The sequence below is a fragment of the Rhinoraja longicauda genome, chromosome 20 (genome assembly GCF_053455715.1).
Source record: "Rhinoraja longicauda isolate Sanriku21f chromosome 20, sRhiLon1.1, whole genome shotgun sequence".
Lineage (NCBI taxonomy): Eukaryota > Metazoa > Chordata > Chondrichthyes > Rajiformes > Arhynchobatidae > Rhinoraja > Rhinoraja longicauda.
The window spans coordinates 29,271,880-29,298,076 of NC_135972.1; the positions used below are offsets into that span (position 1 = coordinate 29,271,880).

Genomic DNA, 26,197 nt, shown 5'->3' on the forward strand with positions numbered 1-26,197 from the left:
CTGTCCCCGCCCTCCAACCCCCCTCCCCCCAACTCCATCAGTCTGAGGAAGGGTCCTGACCAAAATATCATCTGTTCATTCTCTCCATAGATGCTGCCTGACCTGCTGAGCTCCCCCAGCACTTTGTTTTTGTTCAAAAATGCATTAATAACCTTATGATTGCCCTGCTTTATCATAAAATCCAAGCCACCAGATGCATTCTTATTCTTGAATTGCCTTGATAAACAGCTTCACTTTTACTGTCACTTTTTGTGAATGGTTAAAAAAAATCCCACCCAAATTCTCTTCCCTTTCCGTGTTTTCTCAGAATTCTGTACTCATTATTCCTTATTTCCTCTTCACTTTCAGTTGTTCTTATTTAAACCCATTATCCAATCCCTGGCATAATGGCAGTCCGTGCTGAAAATGTAGATGTTAAACTTTATAAACTGTAAGATATCAAACAACAAAAGCAAGATGGATATAAATCCCATTAGCAGTGTCCTTGCTTCATGAAAAAGTGCTGTGGAATCCTTTGACATCCATGCTCAAGGACTCAGTTCATTCTCCACGAGCAGACTTAAACCCTGACCTTCTCTATATTTAAATAAAATATGGTGGTGCAGTGGTAGAGTTGCTGCCTTACAGCGCCAGAGGCCCAGGTTGGATCGTGACTATGGGTGCTGTCCGCACGGAGATTGTACTTTCTCCCCGTAACCGTGTGGGCACGGTTTTCCCCGGGTGTTCCAGTTTCCTCACAAAAATGTACAAGCTTGTAGGATAATCGGCTTAGGTAAAAATTGTAAATTGGCCCTCGTGTGTAGGATAGTGCTAGTGTACGGGGATCGCTGGTCGGCACGGACTCAGAGGGCAGAAGGGCCTGTTTCCACAGTGTATCTCTGCACTAAACTAAAAGCCGGAGGTAAGGGGAAAGAACACTTCAATAGAGGTTGCAGCAAACTGATCATATGATGTGGCTGAAGCAAACCTCAGAAAAGAATGAGTGGTGCACAATAGGTAGAAGGAGGAACCGAAAGAAGAAAAAAAACAAAAGATGCTTTCTCATAGGAATTAACACAGGAAAAGCGATTTCCTGGGCCAGGAAATTCACTTAGTAATGCTTGCTCCAATCAAGTTGGTTTCCAGTTGAAAAGCAAGAAACTAATTTGCTTGTGAGTAATATAAGAATGACCTACACTCCCTCGCCAAGCGTTTGTTATTTTGTTGCCTGGTTTGTAGTCAAATATGATTTGGCAAACTGTTTCTGATTATTATCTTGTACACATGGAAAGGCTTCATTTATTTAGTTTTAAGGTAAAATTACACCTATAACTTACAGTTGTGGCTGAGTGAATATTGTTCAACTCAACAATTCAAAAAGAAGAGAGACTCAAGAACTGCAGATGCTGTAATCTTGATCAAAACCCAAAGTGCTGGAAGAACTCAGTGGGTCAGGCAGCATCTGCGGAGGGAATGGACAATTGATGTTTCAGGTCGTGACCCTTCTTCAGACTAATGGGAAGAGGGGATAAAAACCTGGGAAAGAGATGTGGTGGTGGGACAAAGTCTGACAAGTGATAGGTATATTCTGGTTGTAGGCTTCGTCTGGGAGATTGGTGGAGTAGTTGACAAAGGTTAGAGGTGAAAAGAGATAAAATGGTGTCAGATAAAGAGAGGAGAGAAAAAAACTGCTTTTAAGCAATAAAACAAAACTGCTGGAGGTACTCATTAGATTAGGCCACATCCATAGATGGAAATGCAAAGATGATGTTTCAGGTCAGCAACCTTCTTCAGACTGAAAATTCACAATTCAGGGTCTTTTGTAGCATCTTTTGTCCAGCGTTACAAAAAAGGTGTTCTGCCTCTCATTATTGTTTTCAGTTAGCAGTTGTACTTTGCTCTTTGCTTCCAAGATTCATTTCTGATTACTTCAATTGAGCTGAATTGCAGATTACAATGCACATCTCTGTTACACAGCGCATTCAGCGATACGATCCAGAGATGAATTTCTAGTTATTTGTCTATCCAAATCTCTTTCCACTTTAAAGACGCCACATATAACTTTGTTTTTGATCATCTTCATCCATATTAAATTCCTGTGAAGCACCTTGGAAACATGGCACTGGAGTCCCATGGGATATCCACATTAGCACCTGTCCTTTGTGGCTGGACAGTCCCATTATCCTGCAAGCCTCTCTTCCAGCAGAGAGAGAGCAGGTTATGTGTGTTGACTGGGCCACAAGCAATGGAAACTGAGGGGTTTCCCAAAGACCACCCGATGACTTTCTAACACCTCAGCATGTACAAAAAGGTGAAAAACATATTCATAATTATACAAAATAAAAAAGGTAAAATATTTGAAAATAAATTAACATAAAATGCTTTATGTAAATTAGTTTAATTTTTTTTTAAACTTATCCTCACTTGCCTTTTTTGTATAAGACAATGACCCAAGACTGCACTTGATGCACCAACTATCGCCAGCATTATGCAGAGGAATTGAATACAAAGTATATTTGGCCCCTTAGCTCAGTACCCTCTGGAACACTGACATCAGTGGCAAAACCCGGGTGGAGCTGAAGGGGAGAAGAGGCTGCCACTAATCTCCAGCATGTCCTGTTCTGGTGAGTAAAGGTGCAGAAATCCAGCACATGTACATATACATACACGCGCACACATACACACAGCCCACACACAGCACACACTTGATCTCACACTCACACTCATACGCACACACACTCTCTCGCACACTCGCACACACTTTTGCACACACACACACACACGCGCCACACACATACAAGCTGAGGTTGCTCTACAGAAACATTGCCTTCCAATCTGTGCAATTTAGCCTGTAATTGCAGACACTTCGTAAATGCCTTAGTTTGAAATACTATTTTCCACAATAAAGTTCTGTCTAATGCATAGGAATACATGCAAACTCCTTCCATCTTATTTCAAGAATTTGTTCATCCTATTAGAGTATATGTAGTGAAGGCTTATAGTGTCATACAGCATGGTAACAGGCCCTTTGGCCCAACTTGCCCATGTCAACCAAGATGCTCAATCTACACAAGTCCCACTGGCCTGCATTTGGACCATATCCCTCCAAACCTGTCCTATCCTATTGTCTATTGTCTATTGTCTATCCATGTATCTGTGTTTATTGATGTTGAACAGTGCATATAGTGAACTGACGTCTTACATTTGCATCAGCGTCAAAATTAACTCAGTTAATTTACAAATACATTAGTTTGCAACCCAGCAGTTCTGCTTACAGTTTACACCGCCCATAATCTGTTCCATTTAAATACTCTGGTTTGGAAAAATAAAATAAAATTTTAGTGAGGCAATATTGCTGCTGTAGACCCAATGCTAATTGGTTCACCTGATGAATATCTGGATCTTATGTATCAATTGCAAAAACTGGAATGTTGCACAGTAAACCCTCATTATTACAGACCTCTTTATAATGGATTTGGTTATAGCGGACAGACCTACTGACTGACCTTCACTGCCAGGCTGGGCTGCCGACACCATTCCTGGCCAGCACCACCTTCCCAGCCACTTCTAGGCCGGGCCTACTGCTGCCACCGCCAGCCCACTCATCTTTCCTGGCTACTTCCAGACCTCGCCGGCCACCGCTGCTGCCACCACCACCCTTTACCTGCACTCCAGCCACCCGCGGGCCGCGACCAATGATTCCGCTGCCGATCCTCGCATATCCCCCGGCTGCCAGCAGTCAACTCACTGGTCAACTCCCTGGATTCCAGACCCAGTTCCAGACTGAGAGTCTGAAGTAGGGTCTCAACCCAAAATGTCACCTATCCAAGTTCTCCAAAGATGCTGCCTGACCTGCTGAGATACTTCAGCTCTTTGTGTTCTTTTGTGTATTAACCAGCATCTGCTGTCCTTTGTTTCTACAATTTATACAATGATTATTACTCGGTAATCCCTTCCTCGTTATAGTGGACAATCGGCAATAACAGATATAATTCCCCCCCCCCCAACCCTCCCGTACGCTCCGTTATAACAAGGGTTTAATGTCCTAGATACGTTCATGGCAGAAGGATTGCAGACAGCCTGAACTGTGCAATATACATCTTATCTCTCTGGATGCAAGATGATTAAACATTTCTGCACAAATGACGGTAGTTTAATTATTGCAACACAATGCATCTGATTTTTTGATCTCTGTACAACATTATGGACTCTGAAGTTACATTTATCAGACATATTTTGAATTGAATAAATTTTAAAATTGTGCACTCAGTCCTGACAGTTCCAAGTAAAATGCCAAATGAAAATGTAGCATGTCTATTTGTGCAAAGAATTTCTCTTGTCCTGATTGTTTAGTTTATTAGACATTTTATTGCTCCCTGAAATCACAGTGTTTTGTTTCTCTCACTGAATGAACACTGAAGTCAGTAACAGGTGCAGAAGGCAGTAATCAATGTTCATCCTTATCACTGTTCCTTGAAACTTTCCCCGGCTTAAATTTTAAATGCGAGTTCATTTAGCATGCAGACATCTGTATTGTGCATTCCATTAATCAATATAGGCCTGATTAATGTGGCTTGATTATGAGTAATATAAACACATGAGCATTTGAACAGCAAACGATTGCAAAACAGGTGAACTTACTTGGCAAAATAGTTTTATATCTATTCTTAGTTCCATGGTATGGGATACTCAGCTCTTTAGGATTCACAAAATTCATGGGAATTTCCTGTTATTTGAAGGGAATTAAACAAAAAGATAGAAGCATCAGAAATTCAAATTTGCTTTGCACAGCACAAGTCACTCTGCAAAAAAGACATAGTTGATGTTGGTTAAAGAATTCTGTATTATTTGTACAGAATTAATGTACATAACATACACAATAATCTTTGTTTAGTTTAGTTTACAGATACAGCATGCAAAGAAGCCCTTCGGCCCATCGAGTCCGCGGTGACGGGTAATCCCCATACAGTAGCACTATCCTACTCACTAGGGACAATTTACAATCTTTTACCAAAGTTTAACCTACAAACAGTAGGTTTGGAGTGTGGGAGGAAACCGGAGCACCCGGAAAAAACCCTACGCAGTCAGTGTGAGAATGTGCATACTCCATACAGACAGCACCCATAGTCAGGATCGAACCCGGGTCTCTGGTGTTCTAAGGCAGCAACTCTACCACTGCACCACTGTGCCGCCCCATCATGTTGACCCCATCTGTCCTCTCCAGTGAAATACTGAATCCATGTTCCAAGAGCTCTTCTCTCTTGCACTCTACAAAACAATCTGATACTCTGCGGTGAATATCCTGCAGTGAGACCCTTTCGTGGAACTTATAAACATTGGTTTGAGTATTAACTTAGCGAGAGACATACCTCGTGATTTCAAAAACGTGCAGTTTGTGTCATGAGTTGCAAAATGGCATTAAATATAGCATTAATAATACTCAGCCAATATGCAGCTTTCCCCTCAATCACAGTGATTGAATTTATGCAAATCATGACAGAAATATAGGCAATCAAGGATTGTGTAATATGTGCATTGCATAAAATATTAAGTAGTAGCAGACTTCCTGTCACATTTTATGCATAATAGCATTCTGGTGCTTGGAATCTTGCAAAACACTTCATTAATTTTTTTGCTCTATAATTGGAGAAAGTTGACAACTATGCATGAAGATCAGATACAAAACTGTCAAAGTACAGATTACTATTCATGAACATGTGAGACTTGCGCCTGATCCTAGGTTTTGTGTGATATATCCACATTCCATTCCATCTTCGGACATATTGCTATTTAATATAAGATTTAGACACAATTGGGAGTAAATACAAGGAATTATTTTTTTAAATAACGAAAATTATGTAATCACCTTTCAGAACAAAATTATATTTACAAAAATGGAATCCATTGGTTGATCATTCCAAAATGTATCTTCAACTAAAATTGGTTCTTGTCATTGATGAGCGTTTGACGGCACTGGGCCTGTACTCACCGGAGTTTAGAAGGATGGGAGGGAACCTCATTGAAACTTACCGAATAGTGAAAGGACTGGATAGAGTGGATGCGGAGTGGATGTTTCCGCTAGTGGGAAAGTCCAGGACCAGAGGCCACAGCCTCAGAATAAAAGGACGTACGTTTAGAAAGGAGATGAGGAGGAATTTCTTTCAGGGGTGGTTAATCTGTGGAATTCATTGCCACAGAAGGCTGTGGAGGCCATCAATGGATATTTTTAAGGCAGAATTTGATTGTTTCTTGATTATTTCGGGTGTCAGGGGTTATGGGGAGAAGGCAGGAGAATGGGGCGAGAGGGAAAGATATGATTGGATGGCAGAATAGACGATTGGCCGAATGGCCTAATTCTGCTCCGAGAACTTATGAACATGAAATTTCTGTGAAAAGTATGCAAGACTTTTATACCAATTACAAATGTTTTGCACAAAGTGTTGTACAAAGCTATAACTCAGTGCACAAAGAGTCATACCATGAATTCAGCTTTAAAGGAGTGGGCACTTGCGACTATTTCTTTCAGTTGCGTTCTAGTTAACACATGGCTGGCAGTTTGTAGATACTCCAGGAATATTTTCTCACGGGATGTGGGTGCGATACTGCATGATTCAACGTTTCCCAAGGTACTCCTATCCAACGTAAGTGATACGTTTGAGCCTCGCCTGTGAATTATAAAAAATAAGTAATTGAAAATATTTATTATAGAACATAGAACACAGTACAGTACAGTACAGGATCAAGCACTTTGGCTCACAATGTGTTCAGAACATGATGCCAGCTAAAACTAATCTCCTTTGCCTGCACATATCCGTCCATTCACTGCATATCCAAGAGCCTATCTAAAAGCTTCCTAAATGTCACTATCGTATCTGCCTCCACCACTGCCACTGACGGGCATCATCCACCCTCTGTGTTAAAAGCTTGACCTACATACAGTATCTCCTTTATACTTTGCCCCTCTGACCTTAAAGCTGCACCCTCTAGGCCTTGACATTTTAACTCTGGGAAAATGGTTCTGATCTTTATCAGATGCCTTTCCTCTTTTTTTGAACCATTACCCACCACGTTCAGCCTCTGCCAGCGATCACACCCCCCTAACGTTGAGGTATTTATTCTCATTGGCTTCCAAAGTCAAATAGAAAGTCAAAGTCAAAGAAAATGCAGAATAAAATAGCATTGAGACTGTCAGTCCTAATTGTTATGAAGGAGGGGAGAACTGGCAGCAATGTCTGGATATGTGTGGTCGAACTCACGCATGTGTGGTCGAACTCACAAATCAGTGATACCCTTCTCCTCCACACGAAGAGCTGGTTTTACAACCTTCCTCAATGTTTTCTTCAGGAATTATAGGCTGAAATAATGCCTGATATTTACCAGCTACTGTTGCATTTCAATAAATCTTGAATGAAAACAGTGAAAAATATCTTAAACTACAATTGTTCCTTAACTGTTACCATTTTGCTAATTATATATATATATATATATATATATATATATATATATATATATATATATATATATATATATATATATGAGTCATCATTCCCTCAAACAAATATTTCAAAATTCCAACACATTGTTTCTACTTTCTAAAATCTTTTATAAATCTCGCACAAAAATATTAGAATGCAATTTTAAATTGCATTAATTACAGCAGCAATAGACACATTTGAGGGTGCATTTCAAAGTAAGGCTTCTTAGCTGTTTGATTCCATTACTTTATTAAAACAAGATGCAAAGATTGAAGTGGAGTCAAAATTCTGCAGATGCTGCAAATCCAAACTAAAAATAGAGGATGAAAAGTCTGGCCTTTGGCTTGGGCTTTCCAAACTGCTTTGGGTACATTTGAACTGTTATTGTTGATACTTAATCCCAGCACACCTCATAAATAAGAAAACATGGAGCTAATAGACTGGAGGTACATGGTGTGCCTTGAGGTCTCTCCATTCATAATAAGGTGGCTCTTGTACCAAACAGTGAACAGTGTTCCTATTTTACAATGCCCACGATGAACTGTGTTTCTATTGTATGTTGAATATGTTACTTAGAGGCTTCACATTAAATCCAGTTTTGGGATGAAGTTGTCTCTGGCATGACCAGCATTTCTAGAAGTACTCTAATAGCCTTGAGAACCAGATGATGTCACTGTCTTTAACCACTCTAACCACGATGAGACATGTGTCCACTTCCCATAAGAATTACATTTGCAGTTTTACACATATACGTTGGCAGATTATTTGGGCAATCTCCCATTTTTTAAATCTCTAATGACTTGAAATGTTAACATCTCTCATACTCAGGCCAATCTTTTCTACGACTCTATATTTGGATTTCTCTCATTCTGTTTTAATCCAATTATAGCCCCAAGATAACCCTCCCTCCCCATTCAATGAAGAAGGCTGTCAAAGGATATAGAATGACATAGCCCAGTTATAGGTATGGGTGGAGAAATGGCAGAGAGGGTTTAATCTGAGCAAATATACCAATTTGGGGAGGGTTGAAAGTCAGAATAATGTGGACTGTTAATGGCAAGATCCTTAACAGCAGTGATCTACAGAGGGATCTTGGGGTCCAAGTCCACAGTTCCCAGAAAGTGGCAGTACAAGTAGATAGAGTGGTAAAGAAGGCACATGATATGCTTGCCTTCATCAGTCAAGGCATGAGTAGAAGTGTCAGGAAGTCACGTTGCAGTTTTATAAAACTTTGTCAGGCTGCGTCTGGAGTAGGGTCACCATATGGCGGGCACAATGTGGAGACTTTGGAGAGGATGTCGAAGAGGTTTACCAGAATGCTGCCTGGTTTAGAGGGGACCACTATAAAGAGAGGTTTCACAAACTTGGAGTATTTTCTCTGGCGTGTCAATAGACAATAGACAATAGGTGCAGGAGGAGGCCATTCGGCCCTTCGAGCCAGCACCGCCATTCAATGTGATCATGGCTGATCATTCTCAATCAGTACCCCATTCCTGCCTTCTCCCCATACCCCCTGACTCCGCTATCCTTAAGAGCTCTATCTAGCTCTCTCTTGAATGCATTCAGAGAATTGGCCTCCACTGCCTTCTGAGGCAGAGAATTCCACAGATTCACAACTCTCTGACTGAAAAGGTTTTTCCTCATCTCAGTTCTAAATGGTCTACCCCTTATTCTTAAACTGTGGCCCCTTATTCTGGACTCCCCCAACATTGGGAACATGTTTCCTGCCTCTAACGTGTCCAACCCCTTAATAATCTTATACGTTTTGATAAGATCTCCTCTCATCCTTCTAAATTCCAGTGTATACAAGCCTAGTCGCTCCAGTCTTTCAACATATGACAGTCCCGCCATTCCTGGAATTAACCTAGTAAACCTACGCTGCACGCCCTCAATAGCAAGAATATCCTTCCTCAAATTTGGAGACCAAAACTGCACACAGTACTCCAGGTGCGGTCTCGGAGGCTAAGGGGAGACCTGATAGAAAGATATAAGATTATGAGAGACATAGATAGAGCAAACAGTCAGAATATTTTTCCCTGGATGAAAATGTCAAAGACTCAGGGGCATTGATTTAAGGTCAGAGGGGGATAATTTAAAGGAGATGTGCGGGGCAAGTTTATTTTTATATGCAGAAAGTGGAGGGTACCTGGAGTGCTCTGCCAGGGGTGGTGGTGGAAGCAAATCCAATCAGGGCCCTTAAGAGGCTTTTAGATAAGCACATGAATATGCAGGAAATGGAAGGATATGGACTCCATGTTCAGCACGGATATTGTGGGTCAAAGGGCCTATTCCTGTTCTATGTTCTAAACTGCAACCCTCTTATAGACAATAGACAATAGACAATTGCCCTTTGAGCTAGCACCGCCATTCAATGTGATCATGGCTGATCATTCTCAATCAGTACCCGGTTCCTGCCTTCTCCCCATACCCCCTGACTCCGTTATCCTTAAGAGCTCTATCTAGCTCTCTCTTGAATGCATTCAGAGAATTGGCCTCCACTGCCTTCTGAGGCAGAGAATTCCACAGATTCTTGCAATAAATGATATAAGTGTTCTAGTGCATGAATTGTAAAAAGTTAGGAGACAGTTCCAACAAACAGTTAAGAAGGCAAGGCATTTCCTTCATTGCGAAAGGGTTGCAGTTTAGAACATAGAACAGGAATAGGCCCTCCGACCCACAATGTCCATGCTGAACGTGGAATATTGAACACCCATTCCTGGTTACCCTGCTATACATCTCCATAAAAAACTACGAGATCTTACTCATACATTCCTATCTGTGCTGTCAACTCATCAGTCTTATTGTAAATGCTATGTGCATTCAACTAAATCCTGTTAAGCTACTATTTTTTAATGATTTAGTACCTCTGGATATGTTTTGTGCTGAATAAAACTATTTATATATTCTGCTCCAGCCTGTCATACTTCACTGGTCATCTTCTCCCTCACTGTAAGTGCCAACACACTCTTGTTTTCTCTTAATTTTTTAAAGATCACTTTCGTGGAGCCATGCCCCATGCCATTCAACTCCAAAGTTAATGAACATCACACAGGTAAACAAGATCACCGATACACACACTCTTTACCAGCACCTCAACCATCACCTGGCGCCATAGCAGAAGTGCCCACGTCGCGGGGCTGGAAAATGGAAGTGTCCTGAGCTAATTCTGCTACCACCATCATCTATCGTACAAGTGGTGGCTCCCACTGATTGTCCCCGGAACCTTGCGCCCTTTTCAGGACGGACGATGATAGTGATGTAACATTTGAAACATGGATGATGGACACGAAAGAAGAAGAAGAACCATCACCTAATTACCAGCAATTTTAAGCCAAACAGTTTTATTTCCTACTCATCATGTTCGCATGTTGGTGTCTTTGGTAAATCCATGGACAAGAGAGTTTCATCTCTACTGTCTGGCTCTATAACTTGAATAGAACCTGTTATTTTCGACACTTGAAGTGGGTGGGTATTCAAAACTAGACATGGCTGTAAATTCATGACACTGAGATCAAAACATTTGTAAAAGTAGTAGGGTTCTGACTAAAATTGATGAATGGAATATTTACATCAAAAGGCCTTCAAAGGAAGCCTAAATGTTTCACGGCACTCAGACCAGCTAACTGCTCAAAGCCATGAATCATGGAGCATGTTGCATCCCCATTTTCAGATTTAGCTAAAATTATGCCACTGCTCATCGCAAAGTCAAAGAATCTTATCAGATGATGGATTCCAATTGTTTATTGAAGTGCAGTCATTTCTTTAAATACTTTTTGCAGTGTTTGTTCAGAGCTCTCCAAATGTACAACGCCCACTGCTCTGTCCCCCAGCCTAGGTTTCAGTTGCTAGGTTGGGATTTGATAAAACTGGCCTTCAGTCCATGGAGAGGCATTGCACTTTAACCTTCCACCTCAGATTAGGGAGCTGCTTCCTCTCTCTGCAACAAATCCCTATTCTCCAAGCGCCTCTGCTCTGCTAGTCCAGCTTGACCTGCTGAGTTACATGAAGTGACAAGTGTGCAGATGGAAGGAAGCCATTAATTAGGTGGAAGATCATTTTGGCCGGTGAGCCTTGGAGCGTTTTGATTTCACCTCAAAGAGTAAATTCATGCTGCTGTATAAACAAACATGCCATTCCCAGTGGATCACTGGCAAAGGAATGTCTTCCAATCATTAAGAGCACAATACTGTTTTCTAAACCATGGGAAATTTGTTTCTTTCCTGCAATTATATATCCAGAAGTTTGTGGAATACCAATTAGGCGACAGTATGCTGGGAAGTTGGATGGCGTGGAACTTTATTCTCAAATCTTCTGTCACAGCTGGCAACTATTTCAATTCAGTTGCATCTCACGCTTCCAATTACATGCAACACCTTATAACTGATTGAAAGATACAGCTCGGAAACAGGCCCTTCAGCCCATTGAATCCACGCCATCTATCGATCACGTGTTTCAAATAATTCAGTGTTATTCTACTTTAGCATCCACTCCCTACACATGACGGGCAATATACAGAGGCCATTTAACTTACAAACCTGCATGTATTTTGGCTGTGGGAGGAAACTGGAGCACCCGAGGAAACCCACACGGTCACAGGGAGAAGGTGTAAACTCCACGCAGACAGCACCCGAGGTCAGGATCGAACCCGGGTCTCTGGTGCTGCGCGTAGGCAACTCTACCAGTTGTGCCACTGTGCTGCCCCCTGTGATACTAATTAACCAACAAATCTGTACTTCTTTGGACTGTGGGATCAAACCAGAGCATCCTGAGAAAGCCAGGCGATCACAGGGAAAACGAATAAACTCCGTATTGACAGCACCCTTAGTTAGGATCAAACCCGGGCCTTTGACACTGTAAGGCGGCAGCTCTACCGCCACACCACTGTGCTGCTCTTTTAGGTTAAAAGTGTTCCTTCAACAAATCTATTGGGTTTGTTAAATATTTTATCGGTAGTGTAGCGACCATAAGGATTGGTCCTGAGATTCGAACCTTCGTATTGACTAGCAAGGTCACGTGGTGGTTTTGGCGCCCAAAACCAGTCAATGGGAAGAGGACTTCGATGTGAATAGTTGAGTTTAATGGTCGTCTGCGATCTCGGTTGTTATCTTTGTAACTGAATATTGCTACCGCAATAAACTTCTTTAACAAAGTACAAGCCTTCAGACTCGCCATATTGGTGACCCCGACGTGATTTAGCCGATCACCTACCATGCAGGGACAGGACACCCCTGCTCTGGTTCTAACGCCCGGCGTACCGCAGCTAAACACGGTCAGCGTTCATCATCCTCCGTTTTGGGCGCACCAACCACACCTTTGGTTTGCCCATGCTGAAGCGCAGTTCCATCTGAGAGGCATCTCGGTGGATGAGACGAAATATTATTACCCGGTCAGTGCCCTACCGCCTGAGACGTCTGCGTGGGTGATGCAGTTCATCACCTCCCCTCCTGCAGACGGCAAGTACGAAGCACTGAAGGTAATCATGCTTCGAACCTTCGGATTTAGTAGGCATGATCGAGCCGAGAGGCTTATGCATCTACCAGATCTCGGAGATCGGCTGCCGTCCGTCCTCATGGCCGAAATGTTGGCGCTGGCAGGCGGGCACAAGGATTGCCCCATGTTTGAGCAGGCATTCCGGGAGCAACTTCCAGAAAACGTTAGGCTTATGCTCACGGATTGTTCTTTCGAGGACCCCGTGGCATATGCGAAAGCCGATGCGCTCATGGCGTCAAAATCGCGAAAGTACAGTTCGATCAACAGAGTCTCGGCACCATCGGGCAGCCCGCCGCGACACCAAGATGGCGCCGCGACTCCCACCATTTCTCCGAAACCCCGGCAAAAGGATCCGCACAAGCGTGGCTGGTGTTATTATCATCTGAGATGGGGTGGAGAAGCCCGCAACTGCCGCTCACCTTGCGCTTTCTCAGGAAATGCCTCGGCCGATCGTACATAGAGGCAGTTGCGATTGGCCAGAACCGACGCCTCTACGTCATGGATCAATTCACAGACACAGAGTTCTTAGTCGATACGGGAGCCATAGTCAGTATCGTACCGCCGACCGATCTCGAAGCTCGATCGGGTAAGAGAGGGCCTACCCTCATCGCGGTTAACGGTAGCCCCATCCGCACGTATGGTACGCGGGCAATGTCTCTGTCTTTCGGTACCTGCAAGTACAAATGGTCGTTTATCATCACGGAAGTCGGTCAGGCGATCCTGGGCGCAGATTTTCTCTGGGCCTTTTCGCTAGTGGCCGATGTCCGAGGTAAAGGCCTTCGATCCTCTGCTAGCAGCGATGAGCCCGCTGCTCCACCGCCAGCCACCCCGCCCAGCCCGACTGTCCAGGCCGTCGTCGCGGCCTCCGGCCCGTATGCTGAGGTCCTGGCTGAGTTTCCGGAGCTGCTCATTCAGCGTTTTGACGCTCCTTCTGCAAAGCACGGCGTTGTCCATTATATTTCCACTGAGGGGCCCCCTGTTTTCGCTCGGGCCCGGAGATTGCCGCCGGGCAAACTAATGGTTGCGCGTGCAGAATTCCAGAAGATGGAACAAATGGGCATTGTCCGTCGGTCCGACAGCCCGTGGGCCTCTCCGTTGCATATGGTCTCCAAAGCATCTGGGGGGTGGAGACCATGTGGAGATTACCGGCGTCTTAACGCCGTCACCACTGCCGACCGTTACCCCATACCGCACATCCAGGACTTCTCGTCTAGTCTGGAAGGTGCTACGGTGTTTTACAAAATTGATTTGGTGCGGGGGTACCACCAGATTCCTGTGCATCCGGAAGACGTACCAAAGACTGCCACGATCACTCCATTCGGGTTGTTTGAATGGTTGCGTATGCCTTTCGGTTTGAAAAACGCGGCGCAGGTGTTCCAGAGGCTTATGGACCATGTCGGTCGGGAATTGTCTTTTGTTTTTATTTTTTTGGATGATATCCTGGTCTCCAGTCGCTCGGAGCAAGAACATCTGGTCCATTTACGGACCGTGTTCCAGCGGCTTCAAGACCACGGGCTAATCATTCACCCCTCAAAGTGTCAATTTGGTCTCTCCTCTATTGATTTCCTAGGTCACCGGATCACCTCGGCCGGTGCCACTCCTTTGCCGGAAAAAGTGGAGGCGGTTCGTGCCTTTCCGCGGCCCACCACGGTAAAGGGGTTGCAGGAGTTTGTAGGGATGGTGAATTTCTACCACAGGTTCGTGCCGGCAGCAGCACGGATCATGCGTCCGCTCTTCCAGTGTCTCGCGGGCAAACCTGTCGAGTTAGAGTGGTCCGCTGCGGCCAAGACGGCCTTTGACGACCTAAAATGGCTCTGGCAGACGCCACCATGCTCGTCCACCCGAGCACCTCCGCCCCCACGGCCCTGATGGTTGATGCGTCAGACGTGGCGGTGGGAGGGGTCTTGGAACAGCATGTTGATGGCAGTTGGCAGCCCTTGGCGTTTTTCAGCCGACAGCTTAACCAGGCTGAGCTGAAATATAGCGCCTTTGACTGGGAGCTTCTGGCTCTCTATTTAGCTGTCCGCCACTTTAGGTATTTTCTAGAAGGCCGCCCGTTCGTGGCCTTTACTGATCATAAACCGCTGACTTTTGCTTTTTCAAAAGTGTCTGACCCATGATCGGCCCGCCAGCAGCGGCACCTGACCTCCATCTCAGAGTTTACCACGGATGTTCGCCACGTCGCGGGTAAGCTTAATGCCATTGCTGATGCCCTGTCCAGGCCAGCCGTTTCCCCGATTTCAGCGGTGGAATGGAAGGTAGATTTCCAGGTGCTTGCGGAGGCACAGCGCCTGGCAGACACTGCCTCAGCATACCAGTCCACCACTTCGGGGTTGAAGTTGGCCCAAGTGGCTTTTGGGCCTGCGGGTACACAAGTCTGGTGTGATATTTCCCTTCCCCGCCCTAGGCCGGTGGTGCCGGCCGCCCTTCAGCGTCGGGTGTTTGATGCCATTCATGGGCTGGCGCACCCGTCCATCCGCTCCACCTCTGCCTTAGTAGCCGCTAGATTTGTGTGGCATGGCAAGTAGCCGCTTGGGCCCGATCCTGTGTTCCCTGCCAGACCTCTAAAGTTCACCGGCTCGTCCAACCTCCTGTGTAGGAGTTTGTGGTTCCTGAGGTCTGTTTTTTCCACATTCATGTTGATTTAGTTGGGCCTTTACCTTCCTCTAGGGGCCACACTCACCTACTCACGGTGGTTGACAGATTTACCCGTTGGCCGGAGGCCTTCCCGTTGTCCGACATCTGCGCCACCTCTTGTGCCCGGGCCCTGGCCCTGCATTGGGTGGCCCGTTTCGGTGTTCCGTCCGTCATCACCACCGACCGGGGATCCCAGTTCACCTCTGCCCTTTGGGCTACGCTGGCAGAGCTGTACGGTTCCAGGTTGCAGCAGACCACGGCGTATCACCCACAGGCTAATGGTCTCGTGGAGAGGTTTCACCGCCAAATTAAGTCAGCCCTCAGTGCGCGGCTGGACGGCCCTGATTGGGTGGATCAGCTGCCCTGGGTCCACTTGGGCATCCGTACTGCTCCTAAGCAGGATCTCGGAACTTCATCTGCAGAACTGGTATATGGCTCGCCACTCAGAATGCCCGGGGATTTCCTTCCGGAGTCCTCTGGACAGCAGCCCTCGGTTCCGTCGGTTTTAGCATCACTCCGGGCGCGAGTGGGTTCCCTAGCTCCGGTTCCTACTTCACATCACGGGTGTTCCATGGTGCATGAACCGCCAGCCTTGAAGGACTGTGAATTTGTGTTTCTGCGTAGAGATGCCCATCGTTCCCCGTTGCAGAGGGCCTATGAAGGACCGTTCCGCGTGTTGCGTAAAGGAACGGTCACTTTCACCTTAGATGTTGGGGGCAGGAGAGAGCTCGTCTCTGTGTCCAGGCTCAAACCTGCACACTTGGATCAGGACCGCCCTGTCCTGGTCGGTCAACCCCCTCGACGGGGCCGTCCTCCTGCAATTCCCTCCGACCCGGGACCTCCTGCTCCTGTGGTTCCTACAGCCCCTCTCCTTACTCGTTCTGGTCGCGAAATCCGGCTCCCTGCTAGATTCCATACCTCGGGTTCTGGGGGGGGGGTCATGTAGCGACCATAGGGATTGGTCCTGAGAGTCGAACCCTCGGATTGGTCAGCAAGGTCACATGGTGGTTTTGGCGCCCAAAACCAGTCAGTGGGAAGAGGACTTTGATGTGAATAATTTGAGTTTAATGGTCGTCTGCGATCTCGGTTGTTATCTTTATAACTGAATATTGCTACTGCAATAAACTTCTTTAACAAAGTACAAGCCTTCAGACTCGCCATAGTAGTTTCTCAATAAACTAGATGTAGGTGCTCCACCCACACTAATCAGGGAGGCCTGCATATCCTCAGTTTTGGTGGCCTTTACTGTGAGTATTGTTGCCACTTTCCTTTCTGTATCATTTTAAAGCGGAGAATTGTTAAATTTTCCTTTTCTCCCCTTATTTTTCTTTTTGAAAACGAGTTCTTCTTCAATCCTACCTGACTTTAGGAACAAGTTTTTTTCATCATCAATATGCCATACCTCACCATTCCAAAAAAAATGTGGAGGCTTTGTCTCTTGGGAAGCTTATTATATTTCCATCCAAATTGCAAGTCTGCAAAAACAACCTTTCAGAGAGCAACCAAAATGACATCTGCCACAGACTAGGCAAGCCCCAGAAAAGAAACATGACCCCTACTGGTTGTGAACAAAATGGTGGGATTTCCATAGCATTGAGAGTATCGTCATCATATGGACGGCACTGATTCCAGACAGCAGATCATTCCAACCTTGTCTGGGACCATAGGGTTGGACATTAAATACAATACAATACAATATATCTTTATTGTCATTGTACCCAGGGGTACAACGAGATTGGGAATGCGCCTCCCATACGATGCAATAATTTAGGTAATTTAGACAGCAGCAACCCAACGAAACGAAACAGTTGTAACAGTTTTGGACAGGGTAAAGTGCAAGTTGATCTATGCGTTGTGGCCATCCGGCTCAGCAGGACCGGTTCATAGCAGCTATGGCCCTGGGGATGAAGCTGTTCCTGAGTCTGGAGGTGCGGGCATAGAAGGCCTTGTATCGTCTGCCCGATGGAAGGAGTTCGAACAGACTGTTGCTGTCCTGACCCAGATCTCATGAGAAAATTGCTGCCCTGACCCCCCATCTACCTCATTGGAGACCTTTGAAATGTCTTTAATTGGACTTTATCTTGCACCAAATGTTATTCCCTTTATCCTGTATCTGTACACTGTGGACGGCTTGATTGTAATCATTTATAGTTTTTCGCTGACTGTCTAGCACATAACAAAAAAATCTTTTCTCTGCACGTGACGATCATAAACTAAACTAAACTAAGATTGGTAGCCTGAACAACACACTCTAAAATTAGTGATTAAATCATGATGGGAGAGAGTGAAAACAAATGGAAATGAGTGTGTAAGGTGGAGTTTGTGTGGTGGGGAGATGCATGGAGGCGCGTATGAGAGAGAATAAAATGCTAATTTTCACTGGTTTAAAAGAGCTTTTTAATGTGGGGGAATCAATACTGATGATTCAAAACTTACCAAGTGACATCAAGTACCTGAAAAGATAGGCACAAAAATCTGGAGTAACTCAGTGAAACAGGCAGTATGTCTGGAGAGAAGGAATGGATGACGTTTCGGGCCATCCATTCCTTCTCTCCGGAGATGCTGCCTGTCCCACTGAGTCACTCCAGTTTTTTGCATCTATCTTCAGTTTAAACCAGCATCTGCAGTTCCTTCTTACACATCAAGTACCTGAAAGTTGCATTTCGAGATGAATACTTATAATCAGTAGAATCGGTTTAGAATTGATAACTCGTGCCAATGAACAGCGTTAATTGAAAAGCAAACTGGCATTTTTCCAGATTATTTATTTTTAAAAGGGGCAAAGTGCTTTGTAATATTTATTTCAATACTGCAGGGCAATAAAGGAAACACTATTGTTCTCCCTTCTGCAAATAGAACGTTTGATTTTTGGAGGACTGATTTGCATATCTCATAGTAAAGTTAACCGCATTGTTTTAAATTAGAACCCAATTCTACTTTAAAGAAACCTGCATTGTATAGAAACCGAGTAGGGTTTATTGCAATCGAAAAGTGAAGTTCATTCCTTGTGAAAAGATCGGCACAATAAGAATGAAAGAACAAGGGATGAATAATTTTGGTCAATATCTGGGCGGCACGGTGGCACTGCGGTAGAGTTTCTGCCTTACAGCGCTTTCGGCACCAGAGATGCAGGTTCGATCCCGACTACGGGTGCTGTTTGTACAGAGTTTGCACGTTCTCCCTGTGACAGCGTGGGTTTTCTCCGGGTGCTCCAGTTTCCTCCCACACTCCAAAGACGTACAGGTTTGTAGGTTAATGGCTTGGTATAATTGTAAATTATCCCTGGTGTGTGTAGGATAGTGTTAGTGTGCGGGGATCGCTGGCCTGTATGGACTCAGTGGGCCGAAGGGCCTGTTTCCGCGCTGTATCTCTAAAGCAAACTACCAACTAAACAAAATCTCCTGAAGATAGACTCAAAAAGCTGGAGTAACTCAACAGGACAGGCAGCATCTCTGCAGAGAAGAAATGGGTGATGTTTCGGGTCGAGACCCTTCTCCTGAAACTGTTTATTGCGTGCATTATCTACACATTACAGCAAACCAGTAAATTTAACCATAGGAATGTTTTATATATGCCAATTTAGTTTGTTCAGGATGCTGTCCTTTTAATGACTGGGCACAGCAACAGTACAAGTCTTCAGTGCGGATATCTGCTATAATCAGAGCGACTGAACCTCTGCTCTCTGAACAATGAAGGCCACCTTGATGTGACAAAGCCATCCCAACTTCAGCAGGTCCAAATTGGTTGAGGAAATGATTTTTGACAAGCACTTCTGGGCTGAGATTTTATGCAATCGGTATCTAATACTGACAGGAACCACTCAGTATCCTGTGAAGGAAAACAGCTGACACTAGAACAATTTCAGCTTTCCCCTTTTAATCACGCTTTCTAATGTACTGCCAACGCACCTCTGTCCTGCCCGTGATAAGATTAGTAAACCAAATCTAAGGGAACCGACTGCTCTCATTCTAGTTACACAGTCTTCCTTGTGTTCCTGTAATTAATTTGACTGCAAAATTACTGTTTAGCACGCAAAGCAATGATTAGTTGAAGCCCACAGCTATTCTCGGCATTGATAATGCAAAAAAAAAAATCACAGGCTTGAACTTTCTTAGAGATTATATAAAGCTGTTCGGATTGATTTACACATTATAAATGGAGAAAATAAATTTGCCAATTTTCATCCAATTATTCAGAACAAGTACATAGATTAACTCCAGCATCATCTAAAATTCAACATTTAATCTACCCTTTTCCATTTGAAATCAAAAACTCCAATATCTTTATCTTGTTAATTGAAAATTATGCTGCAGTTTGATTGGACAACATACATCCAATAATAAGATTGTAAAATCTTCAGTTGTGTATATAGTTTACTGTAACAGTTGCAATTTATTGCAGTTTCAACTTCATTTTAAAAGTATATATTTTAAAATTATTAACCTGTGTAGTTTTTTATTATGTACCTTTGTGAGGGCAGTTAATTTTATTCATTTTGCATGATTGCTTTTTAGACAAACCTTCCTCTCTCCTTTCCAAGCCATTGAATATGCATTCCAGCATAAAGCCAATGACTGAAGGCTACCATCCATACTTTACCACTGCCTGCAGTACATTGTGCCCATGGCTGAGATTGCCTCAATACTGGAAGATGGACCTCGGTTTGCTTTGTGTTCCAGCTTCTCAATTAACTTATTAAATGTCCTCACCATATAGCAAGGAACTTTATGCTGTGTGCATCTTCAGGACATTGCAAACTCTTTCTTCATCTATTTGTAACCAGAAGCAATGAGTACCAAGGCTGGACATGCTGAATCCTTAGAAAGGTCTGGTAAGGTCACAGCAAGAGTATTGCACCTTAGTTCTGGTTACTTCACATTTAGGAAAGAAAGGAAGACTCTTGAAAGGGGACGGGAGGTTACAAGAATGATTCCAGGTATGAGGGATTTCAGCAAGCGGAAGTGGCGGCACCTAACGGCAGCGGCTCGCTAGCAGTCTGTTCGTCTTTTTTCCTTTTTTTTTGTTGTGTGTCGGTGTTGGGATGGTTTTTTGTTTTTTTTTGGTTGTGTATGTGTGGGGGGTGGTGGTGTGGGTGGGGGGGGTGGCGGGGGGGTGGGGGAAACTTTTCTCTTCCTCACGGCGCGGGGTGCGGCTCGGCTGCGGGGCCTAACATCGCCCGGTGCGGCTCGGCCGCTGGACTTTACATCGCCCGGTGCGGCTTGGCCGCTGGACTTAACATCGCCCGGTGCAGCTCGGCCGCGGGACTTAACATCGCCCGGTGCGGCTCGGCTGCGGGACTTTACATCGCTGGTGCGGCTCGACCACGGGACTTTTCATCGCTGGTGCGGCTCGACCACGGGACTTTTCATCGCTGGTGCGGCTCGGCTGCGGGACTTAACATTGCCCGGTGCGGCTCGGCTGCGGGACTTTACATCGCTGGTGCGGCTCGACCACGGGACTTTACATCGCCCGGTGCGGCTCGGCTGCGGGACTTAACATCGCCCGGTGCGGCTCGGCTGCGGTACTTTACATCACTGGTGCGGCTCGACCACGGGACTTAGCTGCGCAAGGCTTGGTTGCGGGGCCTTTCATCACCCGGCTCGGCCGTGAGACGTTTCAGCGCCTGGTGCGATTCGGCCGGCAGACTTCCATCCCCTTGCAGGGACTGTGCGGGTCGGTCGGGGACGAGCTGTCTGTCCGTGGGCGTGGGGAAGAGAGTGGAAGTTTTGTTGCCTCCATCACAGTGAGGGGGTGTTTGGAGTCACTGTGATGGACATTTGTGTTGGGGTCATGTGTCTTGTGTTCTTTTTTTCTATGACTGCTATGTAGTTTCTATGACTGCTATGTAGTTTCGTTCGGTACTTCGGTACCGAATGACAAATAAAGCTCTGTTATACTGTTATACTGTTATATATATATATATATATATAAAGTGATGTTCTGAGTAGAGCAGAAGAGGTTGAAGATAGTTGGTAGAGTGACACAGCTAGTAGAGCCATTGCCTCACAGCACCAGAGTCCTGGGTTTAATCCTGGCTTCGGGTGCTGACTGTGGGGCTACTGGGACATCTAAATGTTTGCCTTCCACATTCTAAAGACCTCATACAACGTGACTGTAGCTTAGTTTAGTTTAGTTTAGTTTAGTTTAGTTTAGTTTAGTTTAGAAATACAGCATGGAAACAGGCTCACCGACCATCGAACACCCATTCACAGTAGTCCGGTGTTATTGCACTGTTGCATCCACTCCCTACACATATGGGGCAATTTACAGAGGCCAATTAGCCTACAAACCCACACGTCTTTAGGATATGACAGGAAAACCAGAGCACCCGGAGGAAACCCATGAGGTCACAGGGAGAATGTGCAAACTCTGCACAGATAGCACCCGAGGTCAGGATCTCTGGCTGGGTCTCTGGCACTGTGAGGCAGCAGCACTACCACCTGCGTCATTGAGCCGCCCACTGAGGCAGTCATCTGTCAGCAAGCAGAAATGCAGTAAAGATCTAAATAATCTGCTTTTTGGTGGTATTGATTGAGGAACAGCAAGATATTCAAACAAATCTTTGAACCTCAATTATCCAACTGACTCGACATTTCAGAGCCACGAGGAACTGCAGATTCTGGTTTACATAAAAAGACACAAAGTGCTGGAGTAACTCAGTGAGTTACGCAGCATCTCTGGAGAACATGGGTAGGTGACCTTTCGGGTGGCTCAAAATGACACCTATTCATGTTCTCCAGAGATGCTGCCTGACCCTGTTACTTCACCACTTTGTGTCTTTATTTATTTTTATATTCCAACTGAGGGCACTCTACATTGCCCCGAAGCATCTGCTCGATTGTATGTCAAATTGTGAACAGCTTTAAAGCTCAGAAGGGAGAGCACTGCCTCTCAGCCAAGGCTGCCATATGCCCTTTACAACTTTTATTAGTGATTTTAAGGGGATCAATAAAGATTGGGAAATACATAACTAACAGCCTCAGTCAATGCTCTCTGAAAATAAACAAAACATCACAAAGAATATCTACCAACATTCAAAAAACGTTGAAAAGGCTTGAAGTCTAATATTTTTAGAGTTCTTTGTTCTTTCCTGAATGCTAAATCCAGGGTCATCGAAAAAAAAAGAAACACAAAATTGGGACAGTTTAAGAAAAATCTTTTTTGTGGCTTTCTCCCACAAGAAGTGCTAAACCCCATGTTATTTGAGTCCTGACTCGTGGGAAGCCAGTCAACACCATAAAAGAACCCTCGCCATGGGTCTGAGGGAAAGCAGAGACGGAAGGGGGAAAATAACTAAAGGCAGAAAGCCTTGTGGATGGGACGTGGGAAAGGAGGGGTGAGTTGGAGGAGGGATGAGGTAACAGAGCATGAAGCTCCCCAGAGTGAGATTCCTGCTAATATACAAACCAAACTGGTCATGCTGCATGGGCACAAAAAGCTGGAGTAACTCAGCGGGTCAGACAGCATCTCTGGAGAAAAGGAATAGGTGACGTTTCATGTCAAGACCCTTCTTCAGTCACCTATTCCTTTTCTCCAGAGATGCTGTCTGACCTGCTGAGTTACTCCAGCTTTTTGTGTCTATCTTTGGTTTAAACCGGTTCCTTCCTCCGCATTTGGTCGTGCTGCGTGTCAGGTAGCGGCCAGCTTTGGGGCCATTGGGGCAATTGAGGCCACAACTTTTGGCTCTCTTGAATGCAAGAGAATGTCTATATATAAATTATAAAATCTTATCCTCAGAGAAACATTTCAGTCATACATGATTCATGCATTCATGTATGTTGTGTTCCTTGCTTTATTGACAAGTAATAAGGAAATTACACCAATTTCTATTGGCATGTAATCAAAGAATGTCAAGCACATTGATAACATAATTCTGTGTGCAAGATATTGCAGGGATATGACACCAAAAATAGGGTAAAAAATGGCAGGACTTCCCTGGTCCAATCTCCAATTGGCAAGACTTCAATTGATGTAAACATTTCAAAAATTTGGAAAACATCTTGATTTGAGCACCAAAAGCAGGCACAAAAAATCCAATTTCTAAGTAAAAGTATCAGAAATGTGTAAACCATGCAATCAAATTAGGTTTATTGAATGCACCCAAAGGACAACACCAGAGTATTTCTGTTTTAGCACAGTAGAGGTAAACACTAACACATACCTTTGTGAAAAATGGCTTGCACCAAACCAGAATAAAGCAGGACTGAGATTCACTTTATGTTATAAACCTAACGCTTGCAGGTAATTGCTGCCACTTATGTGTAAATACAATGTTGTAATTGTAATTGTAACTTCCTCCTGGAATTCAAACATTAAGAGAAATATTTACCATTTCAGTAAACGGATAAAAGAACTGGCATTGAGGAATATAGTCTGGAAGAATGAGCAATAAGAGTTAACAGAGTTAATGGTCTGGCATTTCTGAGCCAGATGTCGACACGGACATACTCTTTACGAGAATTTCAATGATGATCTATTTTCTCCAACTCTTGAGCTGAAGAACAGTCTAAAATAAATTAATCAAATTTATATAATCTTTGATAGCAGTTCAGTTTTGCTATATTTCCTTCGATTTATGCTTTTCTCATTTAAAACATAGTACTGTATTTAATTGTCTTTTGCAATGCAGACGTTGGTTAGCATTACTCTGCTATGAAAGTAGCCTGGATTTTGCAGTTATAATGACCGTGAAATGTTCACTGTTACACCATGGAGCACCAAACCACTTTAGGAGAACACATGTGTAGCTACATGCACTGGTCTATAAACAGCTGTTAACAATTCAATGCACCTCAAGAACGAGTTGGCTTGCAGTTCTATTGTAGAGCAGAAGCTAACTCGGCCCATCAGGTTTGTGTCAATTGCCCTTAGAACAATCTAATTAGTTCAAGTGCTACTTACTAACCCTCACGGGTCGATAAATATTTCCCCTTGCCCGCCATTCCAATAATCAACTATTTGATCTTTAAAAGATAATTATCCACAAACACATTTATCCAAGATACTGAAAATCTTGCGCTTAGTGCAGGATGCAAGTAATTTTTTAATAAACTGGCGAGAGGGGAAAGATCTAACAGGAACCGAAGGAGCAACCTTTTACGCAGGATGATGGGTATATGGAACAAGCTGCCAGAGGAAGTGGTTGAGGGAGGTGCTATAACAGCATTTAAAAGACATTTGGACAGGTACATGGATAGGAAATGTTTAGAGGGATATGGGCAAAATGTAGGCAGGTGGGACTAGCGTAGATAGGGCACCTTGGTTGGCAAGATTGCAGAGCTTCAAACTGATTTCTAGTTATGAGATTTAAACAAAAACCTGTCTTCATGCTGTTTCTGCTGTTTGGGACACATATAGTCTGATACAGTCTGGTATAGCTGGCTGGCATCTTATCATTATTAGGTTTGCCCAGTGCTGCTCCCAGCAAGTCCTTCTGCATTGCACGTTGAATGAAAGTTGATCCCACCACTTGGGTCGAGTGAGGGACATGCTGGCCCATGAGCTGACAGATTGTTGTGTAAAAATTCATCTGCTGCTGCTGCTGATGGCTCACATTGCCTCAGGCAGTGCAGTAGATGTGAGATGATAGATCTGTTCAGAATCAAACCTGTGCAGTGCCACACAACACAATGAAAGGTGACCTCAGTGTGAAAACTGAACCTAGTCTCCATTAGTCCTGTGCAGTGGTCACTTCTGTTAATGTTGTCATAGGCAGATGCACAGGTGGTTCAGTGGGGCTGTGATCCAGTAGCTCTCTCCTTCATATCCGTTCACTTACTGTCTGCAGCAGATTGATTGATTGATTAATTGAATGATACTTTATTATCACACGTGACAAGTCACAGTGAAATTCTTTGTTTTGCACACCGTTCACAAAGTATGCAAAGGGTCGCCATGTATAGGGCGCTGACAGAGTGTTGAATGTAGTCCTAAGTAATGTCTGGCCGGCAAGGAAAACTAGTGAGTGAATGCGCAGCAAGAGTGAACGATAGTGGTGCAGCTGGTAGAGTTGCTGTCTCACAGTGCCAGAGGCCCAGGTTCCATCCTGACCTCAGGTGCTGGCTGTGTGGAACTTGCTCGTTCTCCCTGTGACCGTGTGGATTTCCTCTGGGTGCTCCGGTTTCCTCACACATTTGTAGGTTAATTGACCGCTCTAACCTTCCCCTAGTGTGTTGAGAGTGGATGCGTAAATGGGATAGAACTTGTGTGAAAGGGTGATGAATGGTCAGTGTGGACGCGGTGGGCCAAAGGGCATGTTTCCATGTAAATCTCTAAATGAAACTTAAGTAAACTTGCCTGACTGCAAGGGGTTATTGCGTGGGGTCGGACTGGTCCAGAAGTCTATGCAGCGAACGGGGACGGAGTGTTTTGGGAGCTGAACTCTTCAAAGGAAGTCAGATTACTCCATGAGTCTTCAGACCACCACCTTGTGGATGGTGCAAAGGGTTTGGAGAGTAGATTGAGTTACCCACCTTGGAGTGCTTAACCACTGACCTGCACTCATCACTGCAGTATATATGTAACTGGTTATACAGGTTTCTGATCAATGAAATATTGCAAAGCATTATAGTGATTTCAGTACACTTCTCATTAAACCATGGAAAATGGAATGGGGG

General features: G+C 44.5%; 1 protein-coding gene across 1 annotated transcript in view; it reads right to left on the bottom strand.

Annotated features, from left to right (window-relative positions):
- The window catches only part of LOC144603696 (receptor-type tyrosine-protein phosphatase R-like), a 202,582-nt gene that overhangs the window by 69,541 nt on the left and 106,844 nt on the right, over nt 1-26,197 (bottom strand). The window contains exons 7-8 of the mRNA XM_078417335.1: nt 6,458-6,644; nt 4,621-4,705 (exon numbers count right to left, since the gene is read on the bottom strand). Of these exons, the coding sequence (XP_078273461.1) occupies nt 4,621-4,705; nt 6,458-6,644 (272 nt within the window). The remainder of the gene's footprint in view (nt 1-4,620; nt 4,706-6,457; nt 6,645-26,197) is intronic.